This window comes from Anomaloglossus baeobatrachus (assembly GCF_048569485.1).
Source record: "Anomaloglossus baeobatrachus isolate aAnoBae1 chromosome 5 unlocalized genomic scaffold, aAnoBae1.hap1 SUPER_5_unloc_11, whole genome shotgun sequence".
Classification (NCBI taxonomy): Eukaryota; Metazoa; Chordata; class Amphibia; order Anura; family Aromobatidae; genus Anomaloglossus; species Anomaloglossus baeobatrachus.
In genome coordinates, this window is record NW_027441786.1 from 937229 (window position 1) to 954086 (window position 16858).

The 16858-nt window shown below is 42.9% G+C and overlaps 1 protein-coding gene across 1 annotated transcript in view; it reads left to right on the forward strand.

Annotated features, from left to right (window-relative positions):
• Positions 1-16858, forward strand: part of LOC142258791 (uncharacterized) — a 122748-nt gene that overhangs the window by 76535 nt on the left and 29355 nt on the right. The window contains exons 8-9 of the mRNA XM_075331387.1: positions 11224-11636; positions 12983-13758. Of these exons, the coding sequence (XP_075187502.1) occupies positions 11224-11636; positions 12983-13758 (1189 nt within the window). The remainder of the gene's footprint in view (positions 1-11223; positions 11637-12982; positions 13759-16858) is intronic.

Consider the following 16858-nt stretch of genomic DNA (forward strand, 5'->3'; position numbering starts at 1 on the left):
CACAGACAGCCATGTAGCAGAGCTGAATGGCAGATGACAGCAGACACAGACAGAGCCGCACGATCAGAATGAACTCGGGTGAACTTCACCCGACTTCACGGTCATGCTGCGGCTCTGTCTGTGTCGCGTCCTGATTAGCGGTCACCAGTGAAGGACTCACCGGTGACCGCTAATCTCCTAAGTGACTGAAGTGAGCAGCCCTCTCTCATATACTCACCAATCCCCGATCACCGGCACTGCACGGCATTCACACTGCTCCGGCGGCTTTTACTGTTTTGAAAAAGCCGGCCGCCCATTAAACAATTTCGTATTCCCTGCTTTCCCCGCCCACCGGCGCCTATGATTGGTTACAGTGAGACACGCTCCCACTCTGAGTGACAGGTGTCACACTGCACCCAATCACAGCAGCCGGTGGGCGTGTCTATACTGTGCAGTGAAATAAATAATTAAATAATTAAAAAAAACGGCGTGCGGTTCCCCCCAATTTTAAAACCAGCCAGATAAAGCCATACGGCTGAAGGCTGGTATTCTCAGGATGGGGAGCTCCACGTTATGGGGAGCCCCCCAGCCTAACAATATCAGCCAACAGCCGCCCAGAATTGCCGCATACATTATATGCGACAGTTCTGGGACTGTACCCGGCTCTTCCCGATTTGCCCTGGTGCGTTGGCAAATCGGGGTAATAAGGAGTTATTGGCAGCCCATAGCTGCCAATAAGTCCTAGATTAATCATGTCAGGCGTCTATGAGACACCCTCCATGATTAATCTGTAAATTACAGTAAATAAACACACACACCCGAAAAATCCTTTATTATAAAAAAAAAACACAAACATATACCCTGGTTCACCACTTTAATCAGCCCCAAAAAGCCCTCCATGTCCGGCGTAATCCAGGATGCTCCAGCGTCGCTTCCAGCGCTGCTGCATGGAGGTGACCGGAGCTGCAGAAGACACCGCCGCTCCGGTCAGCTTCACACAGCAACTGAGGTGAGTAGCGCGATCAGCTGAGCAGTCACTGAGGTTACCCGCGGCCACCGCTGCATCCACCGCTGGATCCGGTGACAGCGGGTAACCTCAGTGACAGCAGCTGATCGCGCGGCTGTCTTCATTACCTGCGTGGAGGTGACCGGAGCGGCGGTGTCTTCTGCAGCTCCGGTCACCTCCATGCAGCAGCGCTGGAAGCGACGCTGGAGCATCCTGGATTACGCCGGACATGGAGGGCTTTTTGGGGCTGATTAAAGTGGTGAACCAGGGTATATGTTTGTGTTTTTTATTTCTAATAAAGGATTTTTTCGGGTGTGTGTGTTTATTTACTGTAATTTACAGATTAATCATGGAGGGTGTCTCATAGACGCCTGACATGATTAATCTAGGACTTATTGGCAGCTATGGGCTGCCAATAACTCCTTATTACCCCGATTTGCCAACGCACCAGGGCAAATCGGGAAGAGCCGGGTACAGTCCCAGAACTGTCGCATATAATGTATGCGGCAATTCTGGGCGGCTGTTGGCTGATATTGTTAGGCTGGGGGGCTCCCCATAACGTGGAGCTCCCCATCCTGAGAATACCAGCCTTCAGCCATATGGCTTTATCTGGCTGGTTTTAAAATTGGGGGGAACCGCACGCCGTTTTTTTTAATTATTTAATTATTTATTTCACTACACAGTATAGACACGCCCACCGGCTGCTGTGATTGGGTGCAGTGTGACACCTGTCACTCAGCGTGGGGGCGTGTCTCACTGTAACCAATCATAGGCGCCGGTGGGCGGGGAAAGCAGGGAATACGAGATTGTTTAATGGGCGGCCGGCTTTTTCAAAACAGTAAAAGCCGCCGGAGCAGTGTGAACGCCGTGCAGCGCCGGGGATCGGGGATCGGTGAGTATATGAGAGAGGGGGATAGACTGACATGGACAGAGAGTGAGGGACAGAGATAGTGACCGACTGACAGAGATTAGTGCATGACAGACATTGTGAGGCGCTTCAGAACGCAGCTTTTCAGCTGCGCTCTGAAGCGGACCTTTTTTAAGCTGCGGTGCAGAGCGCACACCTGCGCACATAGCATCAGACACCAAAATCGTATGAGGGATGTCACACGTTACAATTGACTAGGTTCGTGCAACAAAACGCTCAATTCTAGAGAATGATACGATGTGTTTGCGATCAACGGTTTTGCGTTCAATCATGATCGCAAGTAGATGTCACACGCAGATACCTCACAAATGATGCCGGATGTGCGTCACTTACAACTTGACCCCAACGACGGATTGTGAGATATATTGAAGCGTGTGTAGCGAGCTTAAGAAGCTAGGATTGGATGGATGGATAGATGGCTAGCTAAATAGACGTCAAACGCATATATAATGTCCTATCCCCTGCATATTCTAAGCTGACACCCTTTAGTAACATTCATGTGGCACTAAAGGGTGTTTTGCCTTATATTTAGCCCCAAAAAATAAATAATTAAAAAAAACAGCTAGGATAAAGCAGACAGCTGCAGACCACAGCTGGTAACTTCACCTTGGCTGGTAATCCAAATTGGAGGTCTCCCCATGCTGTTTTTCTTAAATTATTTATCTATAATTAAAAAAAAAAAGTGGGGTCCCCCCCAAATAGATTTCCAGCCAAGCTAAAGTGGACAGCTGTGGTCTTGGTATTCTCAGGGTGGGCAAGACCATGGTTATTTAGCCCTTCCTAACCTAAAAATAGCAGGCCACAGTCACCCCAGAAGTGGTGCAACCATTAGATGCACTAATCCTGGTGCTTCGCCCTGACTCTTCTCGTTGCCCTGATGCGGTGGCAAATGGGGTAATAAATGGTGTTGATGGGGTTGGGGTTAATGATATCATGGCGTCTATCAGATACCCGCCATCACTAACCTAGTCAGTTATAAAAAAAGACAAAAAAAAAATTATTTGAAAAAACTCTCCCCAGTACATTCCCTCTTTCACCAATTTATTGAAAAGAAAAAAAAATCCGGTCCATAATCCATTTTGGAAATCCCATAACGAAAATCCAGAATATGGGGGGCATGCTCGTAGAACTTCTCTTCCTTTTTCTGCAAGTGCAGATCCCCCATGTGAGGAGTGTGGGTGCAGTGATGCTGCACTCACACTCCCTGGGTCCGCAGCACGACAGTGTGAGCTGCAGTAAGCTCAGTGTCACTATTAGCAGGGAGCCGGCTGAGAGCCATTCTGCACATGCGGCCAGCATCTTTTTAGAAGGAGGAGAAGGGATCGTTACTGCAGGAGGTAACGAGAGACCGGGGATTGACAGGGGGTGACCTGGCTGGACCTGGGGAGAACTTTGATGTCACATCTGACATGTCAGGTGCGACAGAACTTAGAGGAGGAGGATGAGCGCAGCGTGCTCGGCGGCCATTTTAGATCATGGGGTTGAGTGTGGGACTAGGGGGGAACTTAGGCCACATCGGGGGACCAGGGAGGCAACTTATCTCCCATCTGACATGATTAATTATACCAAGTTGGAGATAAATCATTTTTTTACACCTGAATCGTGATCTCTAGGGTGTGAGCTATCCCCGGTAGCTGAAACCATGGAGATTTTCCAATGCTGGGGGGCGGTATACACTTTATTTCTTGCCGCTGTTTTAAAACGGCGAATCAGAATAAGTACCTTTTTCTGCCACCGTTTTAATACGTAAGGCAGTCATAAAGGGGTTAAAGATCTGTGAAAATCTTTTTCCTTGTTCGGACATTCAATTAAATTTTGCATTTTTCTCGTGATTTGCTTGGCTTCATTTTCATGTTTCTGTCGTCGTCTTTATTGTTTTTGCTTTTTTGACGAGGCTGAAGTCGGTTTCTTTGGCAATTTTTTATTTTTGTTAACGGTTTTTAGCAACAAAAATAAAAAATGATTACAATATAATCCACTGCAGTGCGGAGCCTGGATGTGAATACACTGAAAAGCAGCAACAAAAATGATAAAACTGGCGCAAAAATAGGGATCAAAGTTGCGCCGAAGGGTGTTATGGAAAGGGTTAAATGGCCTTGTGCCACTGATCTGTACAGGTAAAACCATAATAATGTGAGAATAGACTGAAATCAGAGAACAATGGCGGCTTTCCCTTTGTGATTTCTAATTATTGCCAGAAACCCATTTACATCAGCCGGAAGTGAACTTTACAGAACACCAGTTACTTATTCACATCTGGATGAATTGGCTATTTACTCACTTTGGTGCCAGTTCTGATGCCCAGAACCCATTTGGGCCGGGCTGGAGTGACCTGAATCTGATGCGAGACATCACTATATAATGGTGGTGTCAGATTAGTGACCAAAGGCCATTTAACCCATTAAAAAACATCCTTCGGTGCCACTTTGATGCAATTTTTGTGCCAGTTTTATAATTTTTGTAGCTGCTTTTAAGTGTATTCACATCCGGGCTCCTCGCTGTATTGTACTTTATTATTGGGATTATTTTACGTTTGTTGTTAAACCTGTAAAGAGAAAAAACAGTAAAAAAATCTAAATAAGAAACCAACTTCAGCCCCGAATAAGAAACTGACCAATAAGAAACCGACTTCAGCATCGAGTTTTTATTGCTGATGTCGAGCGAAACTGGTGGGAAAATAAGGGAAATGTCTGTTATTACCACATATATACCCTGCCCCCCGCAGTGACTGACAGCCGCTCAGCATTAGAACCTGCTGTCAGTCAGTGCTGAGAGCGCGTATACAACCACTGATCACTGTATACTGAGCAATGACTAAAACCTCATCGGGGCCATCCCTATGACTGAAAACCGGACACTGTCATATTATGTTTATGATCACATGTAACTATTTCTTAGCTATTTTGTAACACTTATTATTTTGTATATATGGCTGATTTTTACCTGGTCGGGGCTAATAACAGAGAAATAGATTCACAATGGTATTTTCCTATAATTCACATATTCCAAGGTCAGTTCCGTATTTAAGTATTTTTAATTTACTTCTTAGCAGTGACCACATGGCCTCTGTGTATGGGGGAGGAAGCACAGTCAGCTCTTTCCACCTTGAAAATAAGACCTACCCGGAAAATAAGCCCTAGTAGGATTTTTGGGGCTTTTTTTGACTATACTGTAATTAAAATATAAGCCCTACTCTAAAAATAAGCCTTAGTTGCGTTTCCATAGGGAAGTGTCCAAGCATCTAAAAAAGTTAAAGAATACAGCAGGACCCTTCATCAAAGAAAGCAGACACCCCCAAACGAAAGCAGACGTCCCCCCCAAAACAAAAATCAAACTTACCAGACCCCAAACAATTACAGTTGGCAAGTACCGATGGTGGATGTGCTCTCACACAGAGATCTGTGTCGCTGTCAGGTCCCTTGCCGTTCCAGCTGCATTGCACTGCAGAGCTGTGTATATAGTGACAGAGAAGGCAGAGGCAGTAATAAACCGTCGGTGCCTTATGTAGAGATGGACGGATTTCATCTCCGTTGCTACATGTTTGTGTATAGATGCACTGCTATGTAATGACATTGTAGAACATCGTAAATAGCCAATGGGTAATTTTCAATATTCAACAGTTATAGCAAATTTCAAATGGCAACTCTCTCAGTGCAAAAAAATATTTTTTAAAATTTAAAAATTAACCTTTAATATTTCCACTAAAATGGTCAGATGACCATAGACAAACAACACTAAAAGATAGGTTTAACCCCTCCTGTCTCTTAGGGGATATATGTAAACCAAGTTGAGTTTCAACCTCAGTAATAGATTGGACCCATCTCACCAATTCATGGGTACCTTTAAAGTCTACTGGTAATGATAAATTTAATAAATTGGATTCATCTCACCAAATTTATACAGGTGCCGCTCATCACAAAAAATAGGGTCCAATTTATTCCATAATGGAGCCCTTAGGAAATTGGATTTATCTCACCAAATTTTGAAAAGGTGCCACTCTTCATAAGGATATTGGGGTCCAATTCATTCCACAATGGAACCCTTAAGAATGTTTTCCCCCGACGCGTTTCATTCAATATTCACTCTTCAGGGGAGTCAGAAATCCATCTCAGGTCTCATTCAATATGTACCTGTGAGCTGCACAATATGCCAGAATATACAAAATGACAAAAAGATAACGGCAAGTCTGCAAGCCCAATTTGAATTCAGAAAAAGCACTCACCAGTCAGTCTAGACCCATCAAGGAGTCATAGATGCAGCGGACCCAATCTTAGTCCCAAGATACATGGACCAGATACCTAAATGACACGCCGAAAAATGCACAGTACAACAAAAATCAGCAATTCAGCGGTCCTCAAAGATCCCACACACAGATATAGGTAAACGGGGAACTTACCACGTGGCAGGAGCGGCCGTAACTCTCGCTCTCTCAAGGAGCCGCCGCATAATGCCAGGTTTTAAGCGTTCCCCCTCATCCGGCCATGTGACGCTATTTCCGCCCATTCAGTCACATGACAACGGCCGGATATGCCGCGTCATGTTGTTTACGATCACTAAGGCAACCAAGTGCCGTCCCCTCACTGCCCGGTCACGTGAGCACCACGTCACACAGGCTGAGTATAGGATTACATCAGTCTCAGAACAGAGACAGCGCTCTCATTTAATTCATTAGGGCGAACAGCACAATGTGGTCATTCTTCCAATAGACGGATGTGACCATCATACTAAACAGGAGGAGATTTCATAAGAAGTAGCTAAAATAGCGCAAAGTATTATTATTGTTAGATTGTTTGTAGCATGGAATGTTCACACCGCTATAAAAGACGGTTCAACCAACGATTGCTACAAACAATTTTAAGGTGACTGCATATTGTGTTTCAAATTATAGCCATGTCACCAAGCTATTAGGACACACCTCTTAAACAAACATCAGAAGTGTATCACCCATATATATGGCAGTGTCATTATCATCCCAAAGATCAATACTTAAACTCAAAAAGTCCCAATAAGGCAAAGACATCTTCAGAAAAATTTTTATATTTTATCATTAATCGTTAGAAAGAGGATTAGATGTCAAAGGTCCCATATGTGATGACAATATATGGGGCTATCCCAAAAACTGACAATGATCTATAAAGGTGAAAAGGTGAAAAGGAGGGTAAAGAAGGAATGGAAAAAACCAGTGGAATGAAAGGGACTACCCTTGCCCTAAATAAACTAGCTGTAAACTCTGACCCTACCTATCATGTGGGGGTTGGCGCCCTAAGATAGAACGGTGTGTGGGCGCCCCCACTCGGCCGACGTGTATCCCTCCTCTCTACCACTGGCCCTGCACCACCACTAGATAAAGGCTGCAAAAGAAATTTCCTCATTTAGTCCATTAGGATGTAGAGTCTTTAACCAATAAATCCATCTGGACTCTTGTTGCAACAACCTCCTGTCCCAGTTTCCTCCTCTGGGTAGTGGCTTAACATGATCAATACCCTGAAATACAATAACAGTGAGGTCCCCATTATGCATGCGATTTACATGTCTTGCCAGTGGTGTATCGTTGTTCAATCTGATATCCCTGAGGTGTTCACCTATCCGCCGTCTGAACTCCCTGCGGGTCTTACCCACATATTCCATTCCACAGACGCAGGTCGCCTTATAGATTACCCCCTGTGTCTTACAATTGATGAAAGATCGGATATCATATTCCTTCTTCGTCACCTGACTTGTAAACCTTTTGCCAACAAGAATCGAATTGCAGGCTATGCAACCGCTACATTTGTAGCAGCCCTTCAGGGTTGGAAAATTGACAAAAGGATTTTTCGGATTGAGATGACTATGGACTAGTCGATCTTTAAGTGACCTCGCTCGTTTATATGTAATGGATGGCCCATCGGTAAGCAAACTTCCCACGTCGCCATCCATCTTCAAAATAGGCCAATATTTCTCAAAGATTTTCCTCACCTCATACGCCCCGTTATCAAAAGTCGTTATAAATCTAATCGTATCCTTACCATCATCCTTTGCCATGTTCTTAGGGGGATAAAGAAGGTCTGTTCTTCTGACCTTCCTGATGTCAGCAGCCGCCTCTTTTATTATTTTCCTTGGATATCCTCTTTCTAAAAATCTCCTTTCCAGATCACCTGACTGATCAATAAAGTGCCTCTCATTAGAACAGTTCCTCCGAATTCTTGCGAACTGTCCCTTTGGGATGCCTTTTTTTAGACTGAGTGGATGACTACTCTCCCACCTCAAGAGTGAGTTTGTTGAGGTGGGCTTACGGTAGGTGCTTGTTATCAGATTACCCCTCTCGTCTTTTTCAATCAATAGATCCAGAAAGGATAATTTAGACCTGTCCATTTCAAATGTAAAAAACAGACCCAGGTTATTCGTGTTCAGATCGTTCATGAACAACTTTAATTCATTTTCACTGCCTTTCCACACTAAAAAAATATCATCAATGAATCTGTACCAGATTCCGATGTTCTCATTGGCAGATTCACGATCCTCCCTGAAGACGACCGTTTCCTCCCACCAGCCCAGGAGCAGGTTAGCGTACGACGGGGCACATGGGCTCCCCATCGCTGTACCCCTGAGCTGGTGGAAGGTGTGGCCATCAAAAGAGAAGATATTGTGTGTCAAGCAGAAATTGAGGATATCCAAGACAAAGTTGGTGTGTTCCTCACACTGTATCCCCCTGCCTTTCAAAAAATATTTTGTTGCTGTCAGGCCCAGATCATGGCGTATGGATGAATACAAGGATTCAACATCAATTCCAACCAAAATTGTCTCTTCATCAAAAGAAAGTCCCTCCAGTTTTTTCAACAGATCAGTCGTATCAGCTATATAGGAACCCAAACCTAATACAAATGGTTTCAAGATGTCATCCAAATAGACCCCCAAATTCTGCGTTAGATTGTTAACACCAGAAATTATGGGCCTGCCCTTCAAAGGATCAACACCCTTATGCAACTTAGGTAGACTATAAAAAGTTGCCATAGTCGGATGTTTAGGGAAGAGAAAATCAAATTCAGATTTACCTATCAGATTTTTATCCAATGCGGCAAGGAGGATGGATTTTAGCTCCTTCGAATACTGCCGTGACGGATCAGACCTCAATTTAGCATAACTATTCTGGTCTCCAAGTATGTTATAACACATAGTTAAGTATTTGTCACGATCCATCACAACAGTATTCCCCCCCTTATCTGATTGCTTGATAATAATATATGTAGCTCTCCCCAAAGTGTCAAGGCTCTCCATCTCCTCCCTAGTCAAATTAAATTTCGTCCTATGTTTAGGTTTCAACTCCTCCAGTTCATGAGACACAAGATTACAAAAAACATCAATTGCACTGAGGTCACTCTGGATTGGTGGCATCTTCGTGCTTTTCAACCTGAGATCTGTAAAGGGACCTTGACCAGTTAGGTCAGGCCCCATAACATCCAGATTATATAAGAGTCTGACATCTTCAAGGATGTCATCTGGGATCCCCATATCAGTACATATTTTCTTATTGTCTCTAATGAAGAATTTCTTCCATTTTAACTTTCTGATGAAGAGATTGAGATCCTTGACACTTTCAAAATCATTATAATCCGTTGTGGGCACAAAAGAGAGACCCTTGCTTAATACACTCATCTCTGACATAGACAGAACCCTACTTGAGAGGTTCACTACTTGTTGGTATCCTGAGGATTTTGAAAGCCCCCCCCTGTTCATTCGATTTCTGAGGAAGTGTTCCCTTGGTTCTAAAAAATGATTACTCTGATAGGGTTGGTTAAACCTACCTCTACCATTCCCAAAGTTCTTCTTCTTCCTACCTCTCACTCCTGTATTTCTTCCCTCAGAATCAGACACATCTGTGTCTAAAGTATTTTAGCTACTTCTTATGAAATCTCCTCCTGTTTACTATGATGGTCACATCCGTCTATTGGAAGAATGACCACATTGTGCTGTTCGCCCTAATGAATTAAATGAGAGTGCTGTCTCTGTTCTGAGACTGATGTAATCCTATACTCAGCCTGTGTGATGTGGTGCTCACGTGACCGGGCAGTGAGGGGACGGCACTTGGTTGCCTTAGTGATCGTAAACAACATGACGCGGCATATCCGGCCGTTGTCATGTGACTGAATGGGCGGAAATAGCGTCACATGGCCGGATGAGGGGGAACGCTTAAAACCTGGCATTATGCGGCGGCTCCTTGAGAGAGCGAGAGTTACGGCCACTCCTGCCACGTGGTAAGTTCCCCGTTTACCTATATCTGTATGTGGGATCTTTGAGGACCGCTGAATTGCTGATTTTTGTTGTACTGTGCATTTTTCGGCGTGTCATTTAGGTATCTGGTCCATGTATCTTGGGACTAAGATTGGGTCCGCTGCATCTATGACTCCTTGATGGGTCTAGACTGACTGGTGAGTGCTTTTTCTGAATTCAAATTGGGCTTGCAGACTTGCCGTTATCTTTTTGTCATTTTGTATATTCTGGCATATTTTGCAGCTCACAGGTACATATTGAATGAGACCTGAGATGGATTTCTGACTCCCCTGAAGAGTGAATATTGAATGAAACGCGTCGGGAGAAAACATTCTTAAGGGTTCCATTGTGGAATGAATTGGACCCCAATATCCTTATGAAGAGTGGCACCTTTTCAAAATTTGGTGAGATAAATCCAATTTCCTAAGGGCTCCATTATGGAATAAATTGGACCCTATTTTTTGTGATGAGCGGCACCTGTATAAATTTGGTGAGATGAATCCAATTTATTAAATTTATCATTACCAGTAGACTTTAAAGGTACCCATGAATTGGTGAGATGGGTCCAATCTATTACTGAGGTTGAAACTCAACTTGGTTTACATATATCCCCTAAGAGACAGGAGGGGTTAAACCTATCTTTTAGTGTTGTTTGTCTATGGTCATCTGACCATTTTAGTGGAAATATTAAAGGTTAATTTTTAAATTTTAAAAAAAATTTTTTTGCACTGAGAGAGTTGCCATTTGAAATTTGCTATAACTGTTGAATATTGAAAATTACCCATTGGCTATTTACGTTCTAATTGATGAATATGGCAGGTTTTTTGAGCACAAGTTTTGATAAGGGCTCTTGGGCTAATGAGGCGAGGGACGTATTTTCAGAGAAAACATTTATTCAAAAAAAGTACACCCCTACTTTGAATGGTGCTTTTCGAGAATTAACTAAAATTTATAAAAATAGGACAGCCTCCTGGTGGGAGGTGCAGTCCTTAGAGGTTTACTTGCGTGACAGGATAGTACCGAGGCACTTGAGAATCTCCCTACAGCCTGGCTATCGTTATAGAAGTCAGGAATTAGCTGCTAAATGGGAGAAGGAAGCAACGGAGAGTTCCCTTCGACTCATGACGTTGCTCCTGGAGGAAGAAAAAAAGAACCTTGCAGACCTAGAAAAATCACTTAAAGAGCACATAGACATGACCAATACTTTCTCGAAAGATCCAGACTTTCAGGGGAAAGAAAAAACTCTGCAAAACACGATTGAAAAATATCAGTACCATCTGAAAGACAAAAAACATAAATTTTATAATAGGGATATGCAAGATTTCAGAGAGAATAAGATCTATAATTTTGTCCCCCCACGCTTTGTGAGACCTAGCGAAACTGAGTGCTCCACAACAGACACAGATGTGTCTGATTCTGAGGGAAGAAATACAGGAGTGAGAGGTAGGAAGAAGAAGAACTTTGGGAATGGTAGAGGTAGGTTTAACCAACCCTATCAGAGTAATCATTTTTTAGAACCAAGGGAACACTTCCTCAGAAATCGAATGAACAGGGGGGGCTTTCAAAATCCTCAGGATACCAACAAGTAGTGAACCTCTCAAGTAGGGTTCTGTCTATGTCAGAGATGAGTGTATTAAGCAAGGGTCTCTCTTTTGTGCCCACAACGGATTATAATGATTTTGAAAGTGTCAAGGATCTCAATCTCTTCATCAGAAAGTTAAAATGGAAGAAATTCTTCATTAGAGACAATAAGAAAATATGTACTGATATGGGGATCCCAGATGACATCCTTGAAGATGTCAGACTCTTATATAATCTGGATGTTATGGGGCCTGACCTAACTGGTCAAGGTCCCTTTACAGATCTCAGGTTGAAAAGCACGAAGATGCCACCAATCCAGAGTGACCTCAGTGCAATTGATGTTTTTTGTAATCTTGTGTCTCATGAACTGGAGGAGTTGAAACCTAAACATAGGACGAAATTTAATTTGACTAGGGAGGAGATGGAGAGCCTTGACACTTTGGGGAGAGTTACATATATTATTATCAAGCAATCAGATAAGGGGGGGAATACTGTTGTGATGGATCGTGACAAATACTTAACTATGTGTTATAACATACTTGGAGACCAGAATAGTTATGCTAAATTGAGGTCTGATCCGTCACGGCAGTATTCGAAGGAGCTAAAATCCATCCTCCTTGCCGCATTGGATAAAAATCTGATAGGTAAATCTGAATTTGATTTTCTCTTCTCTAAACATCCGACTATGGCAACTTTTTATAGTCTACCTAAGTTGCATAAGGGTGTTGATCCTTTGAAGGGCAGGCCCATAATTTCTGGTGTTAACAATCTAACGCAGAATTTGGGGGTCTATTTGGATGACATCTTGAAACCATTTGTATTAGGTTTGGGTTCCTATATAGCTGATACGACTGATCTGTTGAAAAAACTGGAGGGACTTTCTTTTGATGAAGAGACAATTTTGGTTGGAATTGATGTTGAATCCTTGTATTCATCCATACGCCATGATCTGGGCCTGACAGCAACAAAATATTTTTTGAAAGGCAGGGGGATACAGTGTGAGGAACACACCAACTTTGTCTTGGATATCCTCAATTTCTGCTTGACACACAATATCTTCTCTTTTGATGGCCACACCTTCCACCAGCTCAGGGGTACAGCGATGGGGAGCCCATGTGCCCCGTCGTACGCTAACCTGCTCCTGGGCTGGTGGGAGGAAACGGTCGTCTTCAGGGAGGATCGTGAATCTGCCAATGAGAACATCAGAATCTGGTACAGATTCATTGATGATATTTTTTTAGTGTGGAAAGGCAGTGAAAATGAATTAAAGTTGTTCATGAACGATCTGAACACGAATAACCTGGGTCTGTTTTTTACATTTGAAATGGACAGGTCTAAATTATCCTTTCTGGATCTATTGATTGAAAAAGACGAGAGGGGTAATCTGATAACAAGCACCTACCGTAAGCCCACCTCAACAAACTCACTCTTGAGGTGGGAGAGTAGTCATCCACTCAGTCTAAAAAAAGGCATCCCAAAGGGACAGTTCGCAAGAATTCGGAGGAACTGTTCTAATGAGAGGCACTTTATTGATCAGTCAGGTGATCTGGAAAGGAGATTTTTAGAAAGAGGATATCCAAGGAAAATAATAAAAGAGGCGGCTGCTGACATCAGGAAGGTCAGAAGAACAGACCTTCTTTATCCCCCTAAGAACATGGCAAAGGATGATGGTAAGGATACGATTAGACTTATAACGACTTTTGATAACGGGGCGTATGAGGTGAGGAAAATCTTTGAGAAATATTGGCCTATTTTGAAGATGGATGGCGACGTGGGAAGTTTGCTTACCGATGGGCCATCCATTACATATAAACGAGCGAGGTCACTTAAAGATCGACTAGTCCATAGTCATCTCAATCCGAAAAATCCTTTTGTCAATTTTCCAACCCTGAAGGGCTGCTACAAATGTAGCGGTTGCATAGCCTGCAATTCGATTCTTGTTGGCAAAAGGTTTACAAGTCAGGTGACGAAGAAGGAATATGATATCCGATCTTTCATTAATTGTAAGACACAGGGGGTAATCTATAAGGCGACCTGCGTCTGTGGAATGGAATATGTGGGTAAGACCCGCAGGGAGTTCAGACGGCGGATAGGTGAACACCTCAGGGATATCAGATTGAACAACGATACACCACTGGCAAGACATGTAAATCGCATGCATAATGGGGACCTCACTGTTATTGTATTTCAGGGTATTGATCATGTTAAGCCACTACCCAGAGGAGGAAACTGGGACAGGAGGTTGTTGCAACAAGAGTCCAGATGGATTTATTGGTTAAAGACTCTACATCCTAATGGACTAAATGAGGAAATTTCTTTTGCAGCCTTTATCTAGTGGTGGTGCAGGGCCAGTGGTAGAGAGGAGGGATACACGTCGGCCGAGTGGGGGCGCCCACACACCGTTCTATCTTAGGGCGCCAACCCCCACATGATAGGTAGGGTCAGAGTTTACAGCTAGTTTATTTAGGGCAAGGGTAGTCCCTTTCATTCCACTGGTTTTTTCCATTCCTTCTTTACCCTCCTTTTCACCTTTTCACCTTTATAGATCATTGTCAGTTTTTGGGATAGCCCCATATATTGTCATCACATATGGGACCTTTGACATCTAATCCTCTTTCTAACGATTAATGATAAAATATAAAAATTTTTCTGAAGATGTCTTTGCCTTATTGGGACTTTTTGAGTTTAAGTATTGATCTTTGGGATGATAATGACACTGCCATATATATGGGTGATACACTTCTGATGTATGTTTAAGAGGTGTGTCCTAATAGCTTGGTGACATGGCTATAATTTGAAACACAATATGCAGTCACCTTAAAATTGTTTGTAGCAATCGTTGGTTGAACCGTCTTTTATAGCGGTGTGAACATTCCATGCTACAAACAATCTAACAATAATAATACTTTGCGCTATTTTAGCTACTTCTTATGAAATCTCCTCCTGTTTAGTATGATGGTCACATCCGTCTATTGGAAGAATGACCACATTGTGCTGTTCGCCCTAATGAATTAAATGAGAGTGCTGTCTCTGTTCTGAGACTGATGTAATCCTATACTCAGCCTGTGTGACGTGGTGCTCACGTGACCGGGCAGTGAGGGGACGGCACTTGGTTGCCTTAGTGATCGTAAACAACATGACGCGGCATATCCGGCCGTTGTCATGTGACTGAATGGGCGGAAATAGCGTCACATGGCCGGATGAGGGGGAACGCTTAAAACCTGGCATTATGCGGCGGCTCCTTGAGAGAGCGAGAGTTACGGCCGCTCCTGCCACGTGGTAAGTTCCCCGTTTACCTATATCTGTGTGTGGGATCTTTGAGGACCGCTGAATTGCTGATTTTTGTTGTACTGTGCATTTTTTGGCGTGTCATTTAGGTATCTGGTCCATGTATCTTGGGACTAAGATTGGGTCCGCTGCATCTATGACTCCTTGATGGGTCTAGACTGACTGGTGAGTGCTTTTTCTGAATTCAAATTGGGCTTGCAGACTTGCCGTTATCTTTTTGTCATTTTGTATATTCTGGCATATTGTGCAGCTCACAGGTACATATTGAATGAGACCTGAGATGGATTTCTGACTCCCCTGAAGAGTGAATATTGAATGAAACGCGTCGGGAGAAAACATTCTTAAGGGTTCCATTGTGGAATGAATTGGACCCCAATATCCTTATGAAGAGTGGCACCTTTTCAAAATTTGGTGAGATAAATCCAATTTCCTAAGGGCTCCATTATGGAATAAATTGGACCCTATTCTTTGTGATGAGCGGCACCTGTATAAATTTGGTGAGATGAATCCAATTTATTAAATTTATCATTACCAGTAGACTTTAAAGGTACCCATGAATTGGTGAGATGGGTCCAATCTATTACTGAGGTTGAAACTCAACTTGGTTTACATATATCCCCTAAGAGACAGGAGGGGTTAAACCTATCTTTTAGTGTTGTTTGTCTATGGTCATCTGACCATTTTAGTGGAAATATTAAAGGTTAATTTTTAAATGTTAAAAAAATTTTTTTTGCACTGAGAGAGTTGCCATTTGAAATTTGCTATAACCATTGTAGAACATCACTGCAGAGTAGGAGTCAGATGGCCTAATGTTTAACCCCTTCACCCCCGGCCGATTTTTCGGTAGATGTTTTTGTTTTTTTCGCTCCAATTCTTCTGAGAGCTGTAACTTTTTTATTTTTCAGTCAATTTTGCTATGTGGTGCTTGTTTTTTGCGGAACAAGTTGTACTTTTAAATGAAACCATGAGTTTTACCATATAGTGTCCTGGGAAACGGCAAAAAAATTCCAAATGCAGAATAATTGCAAAAAAGTGTGATTGCACGATTGTTTTTGAGATAGTTTATTCTCTGTATTGACTATATAGTAAAACTGATGTGTTGTTGTGATGCCTGAGGTCGGTACAAGTTCGTAGACATCAAACATGAATAGGTGTTCATAAGTTCGTCCTACAAAAGTGGCGCTCATTTTGCGCCATTTTCTGCAACTCGTAGTGTTCCCATGATCTATGGCTCAGTGACGGCTTATTTTTTCTGTCTGAAGCTGAACTTTTTAATGGTACCGTTTTTGCGCACATACAGTTTGATCGCCTGTTATTGCATTTTGCGCAAAGTTTGCGATGACCAAAAAACATAATTTTGGTCTACCCTGACAACCATCAGATCCACATGATCACATTACCTGACTTCTGGTGGAGGCCTGTGAGTAGAGGTTTTATGGCGATTGCGATTATACTGAGGCTGTCACATTTTGACAGCGCCATTTAGGTGGTTAATAGGCACGAGCAGATCGCGGATCTGCTGGTACCTGCTAGGCACACATCTTAGCTGTACAAATCAGCTGAGGTGTGCGCCTATCTCCGCCGGCTGCCTGCAGCAGCGTGAGGGAATAAACACTATGACAGCTAGGACATAATTTTACTGCCCGCGGTCTTGAAGGGGTTAAAGTCTACAAGCTCCAAAACCAGTTTAGAATATCTAAACTTTGTTATTTACATACTTTTTCTAGTTTAGGACTGAAATATAATGGGAGCATATTTTAGAATTGGGTTAATTTTCACTATTTTGCTGCATTCATACAAGAAATAGGTGGTAAATTGTGCGCGTCAGC